At 43.2% G+C, this 18,630-nt stretch overlaps 2 protein-coding genes across 3 annotated transcripts in view; one reads left to right on the forward strand and one right to left on the reverse strand.

Moving 5' to 3' along the window:
• On the reverse strand, positions 1-2,548 carry dio1 (iodothyronine deiodinase 1). 2 transcript variants are annotated; one of them, XM_034531664.1, is made up of 5 exons: positions 2,163-2,548; positions 1,941-2,084; positions 1,218-1,417; positions 729-795; positions 1-439 (listed from the first exon to the last, which is right to left on the reverse strand). In XM_034531664.1, exons 1-4 carry the CDS (start codon positions 2,497-2,499, stop codon positions 730-732), a joined length of 747 nt encoding a protein of 248 aa, XP_034387555.1. In that variant the 5' UTR covers positions 2,500-2,548; the 3' UTR covers positions 1-439; position 729. The 2 variants fall into 2 exon arrangements, with proteins under 2 accessions (XP_034387555.1, XP_034387554.1); XM_034531663.1 differs by having other exon boundaries at positions 1-795.
• A 2,558-nt stretch (positions 2,549-5,106) lies between these two features.
• LOC117729413 (zinc finger protein GLIS1) overlaps positions 5,107-18,630 on the forward strand; it is a 63,833-nt gene continuing 50,309 nt past the window's right edge. The window contains exons 1-3 of the mRNA XM_034530423.1: positions 5,107-5,116; positions 5,717-5,776; positions 6,081-6,410. Of these exons, the coding sequence (XP_034386314.1) occupies positions 5,107-5,116; positions 5,717-5,776; positions 6,081-6,410 (400 nt within the window). The remainder of the gene's footprint in view (positions 5,117-5,716; positions 5,777-6,080; positions 6,411-18,630) is intronic.

The raw sequence follows: 18,630 nt of genomic DNA on the forward strand, positions 1-18,630 counted from the left end.
TCTTCTTCCAGATTGTTCTTTATTGCACTATAAAATGCAAACATTACATGTCTCATCATATAAATGCTCCCATCTATAAAATCCAGAGATGGCTGTTTTTCAAGTAATCCATCAGATTACAGTTACCAGAGGTTTGCACTGTAATCATCATATAAAAAAACATCCTCCTGTGAAATTACCGTGGAGCATTTATTGACGATAAAACGGTAGTAAATAAAAACGGTTTACAACGCTAATGAGAAACTTAAGGACTGAACCTGCAAGAGAAGTGGAAAACAGGCGCTTTCATTGACTTAAAAATCAGAAAGTCTTTTAAAATTTAGAATAATTTTTTTTTTAAAACAACTTCTGTACATTTTTGCAATGCCTTCACCCGACTGTCTCTCCGTGTTTCACTTCATCTGGCGACAGAGGCCAACGGTTTATTCTGCAGCCGTCACTAAGAAACACAGAGGAGAGTTCAAGCTCAGAGATTGACAGTAGGAGTATGTTTTCCCCCCTCCAGAACCGCACAGCCTAAAAGCAATATTAGTGCAAGTTTGAATAATATTCCTACAGCTATAAAACTACAGCAGTTAATTGATTTGAGTCTTGTTTTAAACAAAACAACTGTATGGTATTGTGCTATATGAGACTATATGTTGATTATGACGTTGACACCCCCTTCCCCTGCTGAACAGAGACCCCCCCTACAAAAAGTCTGTTCGGGTGGCAAATACTCGAACAACCTTATTTCATCTTCTCCAGGAACGAACGCACCTCCATCGGATCGTAACCCCAAGGCCCCACGCCCCCCTGGAGAACACAGACACAGAGACAGACACAGGAATGTTAATGACAAAATGTCATGATGTAGATACAACGTTTATAGAGCCAGAAAGAACATGCCCACAGAAGACAGAGACACGCATGTGCCTTTTTAAATACGTCTAACTCGACATTTCTGGCATGGCCAACACCAGCCTGGCTCCGCGCCAAGAACTTGAGTTTTGGCTGAATTCTTTACTGTTCCTTCTCACGCGATAGCGTGAGTGCACAGAGTGCAGGTTGCATCGGGGGCCGTGCACCCGCAGCGCTGGCGTTTAATCACGTGTTTCATCGCATCAAAAAGGGAGCAGCGAGTGGCACGTGACAGGGAAAAAAAACCCAACTCTGTAAACTCTTCAATCACGATCGCGGGAAATTGCCTAAAGTGTCAGCGGTGCGCCAGATCTCACCTTGTAGACAACTTTCCCGGCCTGCAGCACGTAAAGCCTCTCGGGCAGGGCGCCATACTTTATGGCGGACACGTCGCTCATGTCGTCCACGACAACCGGACACAGGGGCTCCTGCTGAACCAAGATCTGCGCTGCGGACAGCCTGTCCTCCAGGTTCTGGTGCTGGTTGATGTCAAAGTTGTTGGTGAAGGCCCAACCATCTGGCACGGGAATAAAGAATGTGATTTTACTGCAAACCGGAGGCTGAACGTCACGGGACATCAAAGTTATGGAACACATAATAAATGCCGTTTTATGGATGTTGCAAAAGTACATTAGAGCATCAAGAGTTAAAGCAGCGGCATTAAGGGTAATGCATCCCAGACTGTGGTTGCGGTGCTGCACAACTTTTTATGCACATGACTCAACATTAGACTATTTGGGTAAAATGACGAATGATGCTTTTATAGTATGAACTCAAAATTGTATTCAAGTGATCATTTAAAAACTTCAAATCTTAAATTGCTGCATTTAAATGTCCTCCATTGCAGGGATGATCTAGATGTTAAACTCTGTGGACCATTAATAAAACAGAATATTCTGGACTTTCAAGAAAAATCAAGAACGTTCAAGGCCCAATTGCATCTTCAAAACTGTTCAAATGTTCACTTTCAAGTCCTTCAGGAAAGTGCTCAGGAAATCTTCCAGATTTCGGTTGCAAGGTTTTCTCCGACTTTCACTCACCTGTTGAATGCGCCTCGGCTGTGTAGACCACAACAAAGTCCGCTACATCCCTGAAGTCCTTGACGAGTTGCTTGAACTCCTCAAGTTTGAAGATGAACGGGGGTCAGGTGCAGCTTCCAAAACTCAACACCAGCGGCCTGTTGTCTGCAGTAATGAGAACACAGCTTTCAAGTCAGGAACAGACACACACACACACACACACACACACACACGCGCACTTACCTTTCAAGTACTTGCAGATGCTCGTTTTCGTCCCATCCATGTTCACCACAGGTGTGTCCGGAGCTTCGAGCCCCACGAAGGCATCTTGTCCGAGAGACTTCCACATGTGTTGGCCGGCGGTTTTCAAGAAATTAGTGCTGGCAAACGTCAAACCCCAATCTTCATACTTGAATTTGGGATTCTGGGTCATCGTGGTCTTTTCACCCATTTTGAGGATTATCTTCTTGGTGAAACTCGGTGAGATAAAACGCATGACAAAGAGCGCGACATTGACTCCTACCATGACGCAAAACAAGCATGCAGTCGACAAATACACCATCAGTCTGTGCAAAGACATACTTGCTCCTTTGTAGCGGACTGCCGTCTCCAGACTGTCTCTTGTTCGACTGACATCCGATAGTTAAAACACGTCGGTTACCGCCCACCAGCTTCACGTTTGACAACAGCTGCCTTCAGGGGCCTCTTTAAAAGCTCGTATCTTTCTAAATCGCAAGGAGCAAATACTTTGCAGCGCTGAAGTAAATTGAAACTGACGTTTTCCGTCTCACGGGAATATAGTCATGGAAACGATGATACTTCAAACACCTCCCGTTGGGACGCTTCATGAAAAGAGGAGAGTTAACCGTGAAAGTCCCATGGCAAACGTTGCATTTGAACGGAGGCGGTAGCTATTGTTTACGACACAAACACAAAAAGTCATATTTTCATGAACTCCCATAATGTTTAGCTTTACCAGTCTATGAACGTCACTTAGTTTGTTAAATACTCGAATTGCCGTCCGCGAAATTAACATTTAAATCCTATATATTTCTAAATAACAGACTTAACTTAGCGTCACTTCAAAACACAAGTAACGGTTAATCGGTCATTTTTTGGGGGGAATCTCATGTCTTTCTTGATTGAGGGAGGAGCCGCCCGGTGTGTTACGGTTTAACAAGCGACCCTATTAACTGGAGACTTTCAGGGTCGCTTGTTAATTAAACCGTAACACCGGCCTACTTATGAGCTAAAACACCAGCTAGATTAGCGTTACCTGTTGTAATAATTCGAGGTTATAGGCTATATATATATTTATAAGCAAACACAATTGATACCACAAAACAAATGTACCACGAATTTAGTGCTTGGATACTAGACTTTAAGCTAAATTGAGTGTGAGGGAGTCACTCAACAGTCGCGCGCGGGGTAGTTGGCCCCAAATAAATGGCGCTAGCTAACGTGTTCCCTTAACCACCGTTGAGCTACATAATTAAGATGAGGCGAGGTGACGCTGAGCCACGTGACATCGTACTTCGGTCCTCGTTTCTCGACCCATGCTGAATGTAAGTGTGTTTTTTAATTTCAATGATCTACAACCATCTGAAATATGTCTGGCCAGCCAGGTAACCTCGGGTCAAGCTTTCTAATTAGCTAATCAAGTTAACCTCTCTGTGCTTTCTAATGAAACATGTATTCAGCTGCTGTGAATAATTATGGACATTTTAATGGAGAAATGTCCAAACATGTTTCTGATTTAGGGTCTTCACCATGGTCAAAGATGGATGTGTCTTGCTTGCTGACATTTTTTTTTCTTCCGGAAAATAAAAGCCGGTGACCCTCAGGTCATCTATAGACCATGAAACTCATTTGGTTCACACATAACATCACGCATGTTCCAAAATAAAGCAAACGAGTGAATTTGGCAAACACACACAACTATAAGAGCAAACAGCTGTACTAAGTGATTCACTTTAAACCCCTGTCTCCTTCACTTTATACCCCTGTCTCCTTCACTTTAAACACTTCCTTTCTTTGTCAGCAGATAACTGGTGTGTGTGCGCTCTATTGCGCAGACTCGGAGGAGCCGTAGTGGGCCAAGAATCATAGTTGCTCAGGGCCATCAATCTGGCCATATTACTTAAATTGTCCCATGTTTTTTCAATCCAGGTGTGTGTGTGTGTGCATGTGTGCTGTTGATGGAAAAGACTTTACTTGCTACAGGCCGCTTTGTGGCAGTCATCATGTTTATACCTCCAAACAAATACAATGCCTATTTAACGGTAGCCTACTTATTGTATTACATGCAGGCCTTTGTTTACCTTGATCTGTCTTTACATATCAGTTCACCGTCAACCAAAGTTATAAAAAGAACCAAAGCTGTAGTTGATGTCAGAGTTCATACGAGTCCCCAGTTCAAATTGACCAGTTTAGATTTGGGCATTTTGGTCAGAAGTATTTTACAGCAGAATGAAGACTATTAAAAAGAATGAACTATTCGTCCCCCGTCCCCCCCCCCCCCCCTTTGTTGGACCACGTCCATCTTTGAACTCTGCCTTGGTTTTTGTTCTGAAACAACATCTGGGAAGTTTTGTGACTGCATCCAGCACGGTTCGGTTGCAATGCTATCGCGGTGACACAATCTGTCCACAGACAGACATATATAAACACCTGGTAAAGCATTCAAAACTGCTACTGTGGCAGTTTTCCCCTCTACTGTAGTGGTCTTCAGGGCAACATTTTGCCATGATGACATACACACATGGACTCAAAGTGAAAACAGTAGAGCTGGAAAATTTCCACTGCTAAAAACCATCAATATGTTCTTCTTCTCTCTTCATCCTGCTGATGGCCAAATCTCTCTGGTCGTCCACGTTCATCCATGTGGATCCACATTTTCAACAGCATGCAAAGGCACCATCGGATCCAGTAATTCCCTTCTTTTACAGCCCACACGTTTACATTGTACTGGCGGTACACGCCTCTTACAGAGCAGTTTTAAACGTTCACTTTGTTTCGCCTGCCTTATAGTTGCACAATAATAACTGTCTATGTGGTTTCTCACGGCATCAACCCGAGTTCCACAGAAAGGCCACCAGGTGGCGCTGCAGAACATCATTTGTCACATTGCTCCAGTAGAGAAACACCAGCTCTTTCAATACAGGAAATAACACTTTAACGCTTAACCATGAACATTGGTAAGACTTGGCAGATACTTCTTTATTTTTAAGCAAGTCCCATTTTAAATCCAACACTCTAGTTTTGTTTTGTTTTGTAGTCAGACGTAATAATAAATAATAATGATCAAATAATAACTCAAAAATCATGCAGTTGAAATAACGTTGACAGCTGAAACAAATGCTGAACACAATATGTGCAATATGTGAAGATTTTCACATTTGTATTCACGTTTTTGAGGAGGAATATTTGGAAATATATCAAGTCATTGAACAAAATCATCTGCTGTATGACAATTCAGATTACAGTTTCCTGGTTTTAGTCACTTTAAAAAGGAATATGCATGTATATGCCTAAGCATCTCTATAGCTTATACAAGTTTAAAAGGTCCCGCAATGAGTGTTATATTGTGCATTGAGATATATTTCATATAAAGCCACTGTTGTATTTGGTCTCCATCATACATGTTTGAAAACCGTTGTTAAATGACTTGTTCTGCATGTTGTACATCGAGCTGTAAATGCTTTATGTCAAACATTACAGCATCGCATGCAGTAGCTGCACATCCAAGCCTTCATAACTCCGAAGTGGCTGTCTTGATCTACATTGTCCTCCCACAGAAAACACGGACACGGTCTTCATTGGTGCTCCTGAGCCCTGCAGAGCAGCGAAGCAGTCGAGTGCCAATCAGAGAGAGAGAGGGAGGGAGAGAGAGAGAGAGAGGGAGGGAGGGAGAGAGACGCGTGGGATGCTGATGACTGATCTTCACTGAGAGGATGCTATCGATCAGGCTTGCAGATGCTCTCCCCTTCAGTTCGATAAACATGCCGACGTGCGCAAAGAGACCCTTTCTGTTCCTCACTGGGTAATTGAATAAGGTAGGTGTTCCCAAAGCGTGTCCTCCAATGTGCAGTTTGCTGTGATTTGATAAGATTATTTAGTTTTGATAATTAATTTGTTTTGGTTTTTCTTCCGCGTGCGCAGGTAATGTGAGCAGCGGCCGCGCACTGCATGGGAAAGCCGAGTCACCAATGCAGAACCCCTCAGCGCTGTTCGGGATGGTCAGCCACTGTCAGTCCCCGACTTTCACCGACTTCACCGGCTTGTCGCTCTCCGTGTACGGCAGCAAGGCGGACGTCTGTCCGCGGCGGGCCGGGAGCGGTGGTTTCGGGTCGCAGATTTGCCGGAGCTCCCATGACACCCCGGCGCACATGAACTGCGCCAGCCCGAAGACACTCAGCACCGCGTCCGAGGAAAAAGCGCACCTGGCGGCCAAGGCTGCGCGGTCGTGCCTCTCTTTCCCACCCGTCCAAGGTAGGCCCGCCTCGGGTGTAACATGTGAGAGCGAGCCCCGCGGGTCTGAAAGTGATGCCGTCGAGGTGTTTGGAAGTTATAAAGTTGTTAAGAGTGCTTCCTGAACATGATGGATGAATTGGAGTAACGTGTAATGTAGTAATGGTTATTGCTAAGAAGTCCAGCAGCAGTATCAGACAGGCCAATTAGACTAATTAGTAGATTATTTGAGATGAAAGCCATCATCCAAAATAATGTGGCTCCTCGAAATTATCATTTGAGGCAGCTGCACTTTGTATTTGTGTTGAGAGCCCCGTTTGCAGTGGTGAATTAGGTCTGTTAATTAAACCCAGAGCACACTTAGATCCGTTGCCAATTCATAAATAACAGAGTCAAAGTCTCTGTTGCACACAAACGTCCATGTGAAGTGATGCAGCCTACAGTGTGTAGAAGAACTGCCAAGCAAGTGTGCAATTTGGCAACGTTTAGTGTACAGGAGGATGAGGATGTTGCCTCATTCAGTTATGTATAATGGAACATTTAAAACTTAAAAAAAAAAAAAAAAAAAAAAATACAATATATAAGTTTTTGTCTCAAATTTAGAACAACGTTAATCTTTAAAGATGATCAACTTTTCACGCTCAAATGGCTGATAATTCTGTTTGATGTTGTGCCTTCTAGAATAAATAGGATAAACTTTGACCACCAGTGAAAGCAAAAACTTTTTTTTTTAAAACAATTACACAGATGAAATGAGCGCTGTCATACAGATATAGCATTCGGAGCGGAAAGTGGGCTTCGAGACTCCGTGGAAGCCCCGCTCCATCCTGTTTAGACAGAGTGTTGTTGTGGGAGGGCGGAGGTAATTACAGCCCCATCCTAAATTATGATTAGACGGAACAGACTTTTATATTAGCAATCATCCTTGCAAGCAAGAAGAGGATCAACGGATTTGATTATTGTTTCTTCTCGCTAAACACAAACCATATGTCTGCCGAATGTGTCTCAGCATTTATGAGTTCTCTTGGAGCACAGTTGCGCCCTCAGCCCTCCATCTCCAGCATCCCCGACCAGAATGAATCGTCTCATTGTCTTTGCGACGCTTTTGAACTCGCTTCCCGTAAACTTTGGGAACGCAAGATGTGTTGTGCGTTTGTGGATTATGTCGAGCAGATTAACGTTGAAGGAGACACATATCCGTTTGTTTGGTTCTGACTCTGTGAGGCAGTTGAGTGGTTTTTAAAAAAAATAGTTTCAATATCGAGTGGGTTTATGAATTAAAATAGTTTTCAGCCTCCCTTTTTTGGAGTGCAACAAAACCCCAACGTGCACTTCTTTCAGCACATACTCATTCAACTCCACATCAACACATTTTCCACACTCATGATTTGGCAGTAAAACTTTTTTAACATCATATTTTGCTGTCATGACAAGAGTAATTCAAAGTTGTGTTCATTTAATCGTGTACTCCTGATGGTGCTATGTCTATCTTACATTAATATGCACTGTACTGTCGGCATTTTGTTCTGTTTTATAGTCTCTTACGCTGAGCACGGAGTATGAAAGTGATCTAAGTACTCATCAGTCTTTTGTATCATGCCTCATTTCAGGCCGATCGTATTACACGCTCCCATTCGGGGTCAGAACTGGAGTTTAAACTGCTTTCTCAACCATTGCTTTAGATTCATCCTGAAAGGAATCTTTGAACAAACACAGACTGTAATATTCATCCTGATGGAGAAACTGCGGGAAGAACGTACCTCAGATGGGAGACTTCTGACCTTTATAACTGTGCACCCTTTGATTGCAAAACGTGAACTGTTACTCCATGGTAAAACTGATAGGATGTACTGCTGACGTTTCAGGGAGTGAAGCTGCAGTCTACCGAGACACTCTGTTGATTTCGTAATTACTCCCAAGATTGCAAATAAACGCGGCCCGTACATTTTTTTTATTTTTATAAAGGCAGTTTGTGTGCATTCATGTGTATTTTATAACGGTATAAGTGAGTGAGAAAGATTGACAGACAGCGTGTGTGTTAATGAAGGCCTGAGTTGCAGAGCTGAAGTGCCGTGGTGACAGTAGACTTTATGCAGGCTTGGATTTGATTTATTTTACGTGCCAGGTATCCTGAATGAAAAAGAAAAAGAAAAAAAAAAACTACAAATGTAGTCAAAACCCTTTGCTTCAACCTCGCCTTCGCTGTGCCGTTGCCTTTTAAGAAGTCCCCCCCCCCCCCCTCTCCCCCCCAGCTAAACCAGGGACATTTATTAATTACTTTTCCTGATATCAAGTTGTGGCCTACATGTCACACCAGGTGCGAATGTTTGGAAACCATGTGTAGTGCCCTTCGTGAGTGGAACAGTGGCGGATCATCCATACACTGCAAGTCCACTGTGCTATAAATATTAGGGCCCACCAGCAAAGAAAATATTTAGCTTGCAAAGAAAAACACTTGACCCCTCTTGAAAAAGAATATCAGGTTTGAATGGTGTGTGTACTCTAGCATCATTCGATACCGTACTAAAGTTTCTCCTGGCTGAGCCCGAGCTGCCGAGTGTGTGTGTGTGTGTGTGTGTGTGTGTGTGTGTGTGTGTGTGTGTGTGTGTGAGAGCTTATTTGATGAAAATGTTTTTAGTTAGATGAGAGTTCTGGAGACCCAGACTCCCGCTCTCGGATTAATGAAGAAGCCCGTCTGTTGATTCAGACTGTAAAGAGATGAGTAATGCATATTTTTGATTTAATCATTGTCAGAGCTTTTTACACTTTGACGGCTATTTCTTGTCGTCGTTTGCCAACGCGCATCAGCGTGACATATTTTACTTTTTTTCTTTCTTTCTTTGTGGTGAAGTGGCATTGGCACCAATGTTGAATTTCCTCAAAATGACCTTGTTTCCTGTGTTTTCCCCATCCAGCGTTTGTAGACGTCAGACTGCGCGGCGATAATCTGACTGTTATGAGAAACAACCGACCAATTACAGGCCCGCGCTGAGCTTCGGCTGTGTCGAACGCCTAATGACACGTTACCAGTAGCTTGTGAATAGTTCTGGTCGTGTGTGCACACAGAGGAACACGTTAAGTGCTTTTGGGGAAGTCACACAATTTTTTATCAAACTATGGAGTTTATTTATTAGTCTTCTTTATGGAAAGAGGAGTGGGCAGTTGGCAATAATGGCCTCTGTCTGTCTCTCCCCGTGTGATGGATTTCATTGTTACTTTGAAATGTTCTCTTCACACATTTCTGTTAATATGGAATAGTAATTGATAATGCAAATGTTCCAAAATATACACCTATTATTCATCATTGATATGGCACTCGCAGCCAAACCCACAAGGGAGCTGTGTTCCAGTGCATTCTTTAGGTCGTGGAGATCCTAGTAAATCTTCAGATTTGTGTCACATAAAATGTTTATACAGCTATAATTCTGGGATAATGTTTGCTTCAGCAGTTTCAAGGGGGTTTGAATTTCAAAAGTTACTTTGGACTTCAGACTCATAATTTCCTTAAGCTTGGCTTTGATGTGCGCATGGATCATATTATTTATTCATCTTGGAGTGATTCTCAGTATTTTCTTTTGGTTTTGACTCGTGAGCCAGTCGTGATTTGTGACTCTGTTCTACCATGTTGCTGAATCAGGGGCATGACGGTAGTCTGTGTCAATGATTCAAGAGTTTAAGTGGTCCAGAAAATGTATGCCTAATGGAATGATGGATCATGAGGGGGGGGGGGGTGATTCAGCAGATGATGCAGTGCAAATATTTAGTGTGGATTTTGACGCACAATTTAAATTGGGGCCACCGTGTGAAACTGGTATGATCTTGAATAAATCCCTCTGGAAGATGATGGTTCTGTGGACCAAATAAGAGCATTATGATGATGTTCACTATTGAATAAGTCATTTGTTATGGTGGTTTGGCAATCTCTCTGTAAAATTATATTTTCAAGTCCAGAATTTGAAGACCAGGGGGAAAACCGAAGAATCTTTTGCCTCCAACGTCTTTGCTGGATACATTTTAAAGAGGAAACTGTTAAGCAAGCTAATTTGTCTGACCCCGCCATGTGGGAGAAGGCATAGGCTCACATGAGGCATACATTTTCTTTTCTCCTACTACATTTCCTTTAGAGCAACATCTCTGTTGGTCAATATGCCAGAAGGTTGTAGCGGCGAGGCGAAGGTTACTGCAGCTCTTCCTCTCAGATGTTGTGAAAGACTGATCCATCCTCAGAGGAAACATGTTACTGTCACTGCCGCTAAAAGAGATTTGGCCTTTTATTGAACATGTGGTTCACTTAGTTTCGCGGCCGAGGTTAACCGAGATTTTTTTAGTTTCCAGATCGTAAAGAGGTTATACTGTGCATTTCTTCGCCTGTCTTGTCAGTTTGAACCCAGTAATATTTCTCACAGACTTTGTCAACAGGAACTGACTTAAAAAAACAACCAGACATTCCTCTCTCTCTCTCTCTCTCTCTCTCTCTCTCTCTCTCTCTCTCTCTCTCTCTGCATTTCTGCCTCTCAATCACGTGGAACTATACAGTGATGTGAGCCTGATGGAGGATATCAAAGGAGTACAGTGATGGTAACCTTCTCACTAGTCGGTACATTCCCTTAAACTAAAGAGGAGCGCCTCAGCCCACGTCTTTTGTGTCTCCTTTGAGCTCAGCAGTGAGTTATGGGCAAATGAGTGAGGGTGCTGCCTGGGAAGGGTGTTGCAGGGTGTAATGTTTGCAGCATGTTCCATTGATTCATAAAGCAGAGGCCCGATGATGATTCTGCAGCGGTATTCCCGTAAACCTCTTGTCTGGCTGAGACGCTGAGGAGGGAATGCTGGGTAATGGAATGAGAGCGCTTCCTGAGTCACAGCCACTGGAGAGGGAGATTGAGAGAACACCCCATGTCTGGCATCTGCTGGGGTGAATCACCTCAGTCAAACTCGGCCCGGGAGTGCGCGCATGACGTGTTTAGAAACGGGAGATAAGTGTGAGAGGAACAGACGAGTGTTGCATCAACTTGACTCAGGCTAGATTCAAAGAGAGAGAGAGGGGAGGAGATTTATGGTAGGTTGTGGCTGTTGAGTGGCTTCTGATTGGTCCGCTGAAGTTACAAAATGAACACGTGCACGTGTGAACCCACAAGCAGACGGACGCAAACCTTTTGATTAAAATGTTAGCACTGCCACCTCGACTACGCTCTTTTCCTTCCCTATAGTCGGTGTAGCTCAGCTCAGATGTTCTCATTCTTTTGTGACCAGTGTGGCATGACTATTGCATCTCACCGTAACCAAAGGAATGCTGACTTTCATTCTGCTAATGAATCCAACCAGTCACACGGCAGACATATGATCTGGTTTGAGTAAAGTGTCTTAATTATCACTGGAATACCAGAAGAAATGTGCTCCGGGCCTCAGCTTAATCAAGAAGAAAGTTGGCTCAGATATGTCATCATAAAAAAATTATTTTTAGTCTAAACCAAGTGCTCACACACTACACACACTACACATTTAAGAATACGCTGCCAGGTCTTTGTGAACTATACCAGAGTTGACCGTTTAACTATTTTTAGTCAAGATAAAGATACTTAGCTGTGATTCGTGTTGCCTGGACAGACACAGCCACAGTCGACCACATGTCTATAGAGTCCGTATTACTCATGTATTTTCAGACGGCAGCAGCTCCCTTCGCAGACCTCTTATGTGTATGACTGAGCACACGGGTGGGTTTTTGATTTACATCTCGGCTGTGCCACTTGCTGTTCTTGGCTCGGCGCTGCTGTGTTTCATCAAAGAAAAATCCGCTCCGCTCCGACTGCGGCAGTTAATACGGCCGTCCGCCGCTGCGCTGCCTCTGCCAGAGCTGTCCAGGCCCTCGCAGCTGTCAGCTGGAGAGAGAGAGAGAGGGAGCGAGAGGGAGAGAGAGAGAGAGAGGGAGAGGGAGAGGGGGAGAGGGAGAGAGAGAGAGAGACATTAGGATCAGGGGCTCACTAACCTCCCTGAACAAGCTGCGAGAACATAGATTTGTTTGGGTGTGAAAGGGCAGTTTTGAACATCTGAATCAATCAGGAGGAGGCTCCCATTTACTCTTTTCCAACAGAGGTTTTCCTCCTGCTTTGTCAGCAGGTTATCTCAATTTAAATGTGATCAGGATGCATCTAACATTTACAACACGTAATAGTTGCTCGGTGTGAATCAGCGTTTTAAAACTGCTACAGCAACGTTTTTTTTCGAATGCTTGAATGGTCAACTTGTTGTTGTTTTTTGTTGTTGTTGTTTTCTCTTTTAACAGGGCTGGTCATTAATCAGCCGACCAATCAGACATTGGCTTCAACCGAGTGGTCGAAAAAAAAGCAAATGGGCAAACATGATGCGAGCCGAGGCTGTTTTAATGCCTTCATTAGAGCGAAGGAGAAAGCGGCCAAAAAGAGTTTTATTCTCTCTCTTGTTCTCTCTCTCCGTCTCGGCCAGGAAGCTGCCATGGGGCAGTGCCCAGGCAGCTCACTGCACCATTGGCTGGCGCCGCCCCAGAGGACTATGAAAGACATTATAAAGTCTAATAGTGCAGTTTATATACTTTATTAGTGCTTGTTAATAGAAGCCCAGCATTCTGGATGTGCAATGCAATCCAGCCCCTGCACTGTATTAACTTGCTTACCAGGACTAATAAGTGCACAAAGGAACGACGGAATAAAGGTTGCTTTGAGAAAGAGTACTCTTGCTTGTCGGTGAGCGATGTGGGTCGACATCAATCACAAAACCTGAGCGTGACGACTTGCACTTGATTTTGGGTTCGGATATTCATATGCGCCTTATGTCTTGGCAGATATAGATCCGTACGCCTTATTGTCTCCAGATAGAGGGCCAGGTTTCATCGTCCAGAGTCAACATCTATTGAATTATTCTTTCAGTGATTTATTTTAAAGCCCTAGCAAGTGAATCTTTGAGTCAAAATGTATTATAGCTTATGTATTCCTTGAAGTTCGGGAACTCTGAGACTTCCTCCGGTGCCAAAAGTGATATCATCCTGTTCATGCAATGTCAGCACACAGGCAGCACTGTAGCACAGGTGGACTGGTGTCAAAATCATTCTTTTCTCTTTTGTTGAAAATCTGGACAGCACGATGCTGCACGGTTTTTGGGGAAAAGTGAGGCCGATGCCCTGTTCAGGTTAAGGCTTGTAAGACCAAGTTGCAGGGTGCTGGGAGTTACGCCAGGCCGACTCTGGATGTTAATAAAGTTTAGAGGCTCTATGCCAGCACTGTGATCTGTAGTGCTCTGGGTTATTTTTACAGACTTTCAACAGACAATTATATTTGAAAGGCAAAGCTGTTTTTCAGCGGTCTAATATCAGAGCAAGGAGATAAAGTACGTGATAAGAAGAGGCAATTTCCCATGTTGTGATGCGGTGGAGCTTTTTTCTTTCTTTTTTTCTTCGTCGCGTGGGAATATTTTATGTATGAGAACTCCCCGTGTAGTACTGAAATAGCCAACAAGGCAATACTACTTTTCACTTTTATTATCTTACAAAAGGTTTGTTGAAAGTGTTAAAATGTTTGTTTTTTTTCTCCAAAAATGCTCCGCTACATGCTCCACACACCCGAACACCTGGTAGTTGTCCAACTACAACCACAGACAGATGCTTAGTGCCCGAAGGGCGTTTTTGACAACATTTGTAAAGGAGAGTGAGAATTGATCATTTATATTCCCTGTCCATTTTCTCAGCTCGTCCAAGGACTGTCTACTTGTTGTTTGTCACATGTTTGTTCTTTGTGTAATCATCTTTGACAGACCAGTTGCCAAACAGGGTGTAGAAGTAATCTAAGATGACATTTTACTTGGAGTTGCTGCACTGAAGTCGATGCTTGATTTCAGCCTCTGGGACTGAAAACTGTCGGTTACACTGTCCAGAAGTTTCCACTGGAAGCAATAGAGCCATCTGTTATCTCCTGGGCTCCTGCAGCATCGTTATGTTATTCCACATGACATTACATACAAAATAAAGCTGTGCCGTTTTCATTATGCGGGCGGAGTTTTCCTGTAATCCTAAATTAGGAAACATTTTGCTTTAAGCTGTTTTTTCTAAAGACCATCAGCTCTGTTCTTTTTTTTTTGATTTACTGTGGCCAGGATTACATGTAGGACCCCTTTTTCTTCATAATGGTTCATGGGCTAAGCAGTAATTGTGTTAAATGGATCCATGTTACACTGTGTAATAGCCTCAGTATGCACTCTTCATTAACATGCTTAACATTCCCCCCAAGACCCAGAAGTCGGCTTCTATAATACAGTGCTTAACACAAACATCATGTTGGATACCTAGGATCGGTTATGGGGCTCGTTGTTGGCACTTTTATTAGTGAGCACATTTGGATAGTGTGTGTGTGTGTGTGCGTGTGTGTGCGTTTGTGTGCGTGTGTGTGCGTGTGTTTACTGATGTTTGGGTCAAAGTGGACATGTTCATGAACTCTGAACATGAAAACCTTTTTTTTTTTAAAGTTAAATTAAGATACACACATGTTTTTCCCCCCAGATAATTAGAAAAGTCTAGTGAAGAGGTGAAAGGGATAGCTTGGGTGAAGTGGGGTTGTATAACATACTTATCCAGAGTCAGTGTGTTATACCTACAGTAGACGGAGGTCAGCACGCCCCCTGTTTGGGGTCACAAACAGGAGTACGGGCACGGAAAGAATCATTTACTGCGGAGGACGGGGGCAGCAGCAAAACACATGTTAACCCCCTCCAAGTAAGGCCCACCCAAAAAATATATGAGTTTAAGTGTATGCTATATTTAACATTAATTCATATTATTTTTATGGGGAACTTAAGGTGAAAACTCATCTTTAATGTTTTTGTCGATAGAGTTTTTTTTACTTTGAAGAGAGCTTAGATAAGGTGGGCCTATGTTCTTGGGTGTCTAAAATAGATTTTTACTGCTTTTCAACGACTGAATAAATCCCCACAGAGATATTATGGTCATATAATGCTTTGGGGACAGTTGAAGACATCCTTATTATCACCAGAGCATTTTGCACATACTGTATGCGGTTTAGGTATTTGTGCATTTGTGGGTGGATACGTGTAGATGTCTGTTTTTATTAATCTATGAAATGTCTGCTTTGGATCGCCACCTGTCGGACCTTTCAAAACCTTGATTTCTGTCATATTCAATAAAGATGGTGGTGACGGGGCCCGTTACGTTCAAAATGGGAGTTGAAAGATTTGAGCCCAATTGGAACCAGTGCGTAGCCGTCCGAGCTGGCTGGACATTTACAGCCGTTTCCCACAGCTCTGTGTTCCGCCTTTTTTACAAGGGAGCCAAAACCCATCAGGAGTTAGCTTCACTCTACTTTCACACCGATATGCTAAGATTCTTGGATCCGCGCAGACGAGACCCATGGGTTGACACAGCTTCAGTAACCAATAAACATTCCCGTAGCAGAAAATATCTTTCATAAATCACCAGGAGTTCTTGACAAGAATATTTGGGATGAGTAAACTGGCTTTCTGCCAAGTATGTCCTCACTTGAAGCTGAGTCACAGATGTAGTGGACAGATGGAAATGAGAGGAACGCAAGAGTTCTCTCTCCTTTCTGTTTATCTAACTTTTGCCCTAAAATAGTCAGCTCACAGCACATGATGACTCATAGCAACAAAAAGGCTAATCGGGCTCGTATCGACAGGGATCTAATTGGCATGTGTTTGAAAGCAACGACGACTTCGGCAGCATCAGAGCCGTGACAGCCAGGTGCTGAGCACTTGGCCCGGCATATGGGAGCCACAGCCAATTGGAAAATGCTTTTAGAATTTATTTGCACCCTTCTCCCGTGACAAATTATTTTATTGTTCCCACACAGTTGTTTTTCATTTAGTATTTTTTTTGGCTAATGATGTGGGCTATTGTTATTACTTTATTCAGCATAGATACTCTGGAAGCGTTCACATCTGATGGCACACTCTCCCATGCAACAGAAACCAATCAAAACCCCACACACAGATGGGACACAAGTGCACACAGATGGTACGCGGAATAAGACACTTTAGTATAGGGTAAGAAGGGCAATCTTGATATGCTTATTACTTTGTATATGCTGTAAATTCCTCCGTGTCGTGACCTTTGTGACTTTCTGTCAAATGGAGGGGGTAATGCTGCTTCCTGAAGGAACAACTTCTGTACAGTCTCCCCTCAGCGAACTCCAAAACCCTCTTAATCACATTATTCAGTGTGTCTCATGTACCGGGACGAGTAGATGTGCTGTGTGAGCGCTGCAGATGGGAGAGATAGGGGTGAAACTGGCCTTGTGTCCGAGCCGTGCACTCTGCCTGACCCGAGCTCAGTACATCAGGACTAGGCCGCTAATCTTTAACAAATGCTTGGAGTCTCCATGACCGGGCCCTTGCTGAGATGGCTTAGTCAAAACAGCCCGGCTGCTCCTGAACACAACCTCGGCCTCTAGCTTAAGTCAAACGCTGATTAACTAACAAATACCTGCTGCTTGTTCCATAGCATTACACAGCCCGGTGCATTGCGCGGCGCTCCATGGAGTTTGACAGTGTGTCCTGTAGAGGAACACACAGGCCTACTGTGTTACAATAAAATGGACGTGTTTCTAAACCGTGCTTTACATTTAATGTGAAAATAAATCACCAAAAATACGCAAACAACAATTCTCACTGACAACCCATAAACCAAACAGCCGAGACCTTGGCTTGAAATTAATCATTTTGATGAACGTTGTGTCTTCACTGCCAACTGACTTCACGGTTGAAAGCGCATCAAATATTTTCGCGAGACGATTATGAAACGTGGCCTTTTTTGGTCAAGTTTCAAATTTCATTGATGACCCCCCCCCCCCCCCCCCCCCCTCCATGAACGCCCCGTGTTTTTTTTTTACTCTCACTCTACTTGATCACGACATCACCGCCAACATTTATTGGACATGACTCGTCTTCTCGTACACTGTTACTGTTTATGTGGGCACGGTCACATTTTCAGACCACTCTGGGCTTAAAAAAAACACACACAAGCAGTCCAGGCCTCTTGCCAGGCTCGGGCACAGTCGGACTTTGTACATGGAGCCACGTCTGACATGCTGAGTTAAGCGTCCCCACTTGTGCTGTAACCTGTCGCCTTGGGAGAAACATCTGAATGTTCCAAGTGCGTTTTAAGTATTTAAAATGACATCGATGCATACTTTTATGTTTATTTTGAGTCATTGGTATCTGTGGTGCTTTGATTGTCTTGGTACTCATATCTGATTGCACATATATGTCAGTATAGTACAATTTATTTTAGAAGGATTTGATACCCTGGGAACAATCAATCTTCAACAAGAACACAGTTCGAACACAGTCGTTATTGTTCTAAAGAATGCAGCTTTTTATTCCAACTATTAAATAAATAGCAGTTCAACAGTAACTTTTAACTGAATAGGATGATTTTTTTTAAAAAAGGTTCAATGAAAGATGAAGCTTAGCCAGGTTGCACTTTTTCATTTAAGGGCTAGAAAAGGCTGCAGTCGGATAAATATTTAATATGTAGCCTCTAAAACCACGATTCAACAAAAGTCAACATCACTTGTTAGCCGTGCCCTTGATAGCTTTAGCTGTAAATGTAAATGCACAGTTTACCACAGTGGCCACTTTAACAGGGCCAGCCCTGTCATTTGACACGAAAAAAATATGGCCGATCTAGGCCACAGTAAAGATGCCAGTCTTCTACAGGCGTCAAGAGCTCCGAGTCATGAAGGAGTCCAGCGAGAGACGCAAAGCATCACTGTATGTACACTGCTGCTTGCCAAGGTACACTCATTTAACAGCACACAAAGACTTAGCGCTGAGAGCTTGCATGTTTACGTTAGGGATGATGTAAAAACATTTCACAGCAAATTTCTCTTTTAAGATGGCTTCTTCTCTCAATTTTCACGTGCGAGGAAACAAACATTTGCATTTCAAAGTTCTTCAAATAAAAATATATGAAAAGCAACCCCATTTATGGGTTTGGAGACTATATTGGAAAACAGGTCAGGGCTGAAATTAATATATATATCTTTTTATGGTTTGTAAAAGAGCTTCACAATGAATGCCAGGTTATGTGAAAGGCTTGACAGATGGTACAGGCCAGAGCACTTTGAGGTTCCCTCTTTATTCAGGACTTACACTCTCGGGCCAAGAGTTTGATTCTGGAGACTTCTAATGTAGTTTGGTTAGTTTTCTAAAATGTACGTCACCCACATATTGCATACAAAACATT

Source organism: Cyclopterus lumpus, chromosome 4 (genome assembly GCF_009769545.1).
Source record: "Cyclopterus lumpus isolate fCycLum1 chromosome 4, fCycLum1.pri, whole genome shotgun sequence".
Classification (NCBI taxonomy): Eukaryota; Metazoa; Chordata; class Actinopteri; order Perciformes; family Cyclopteridae; genus Cyclopterus; species Cyclopterus lumpus.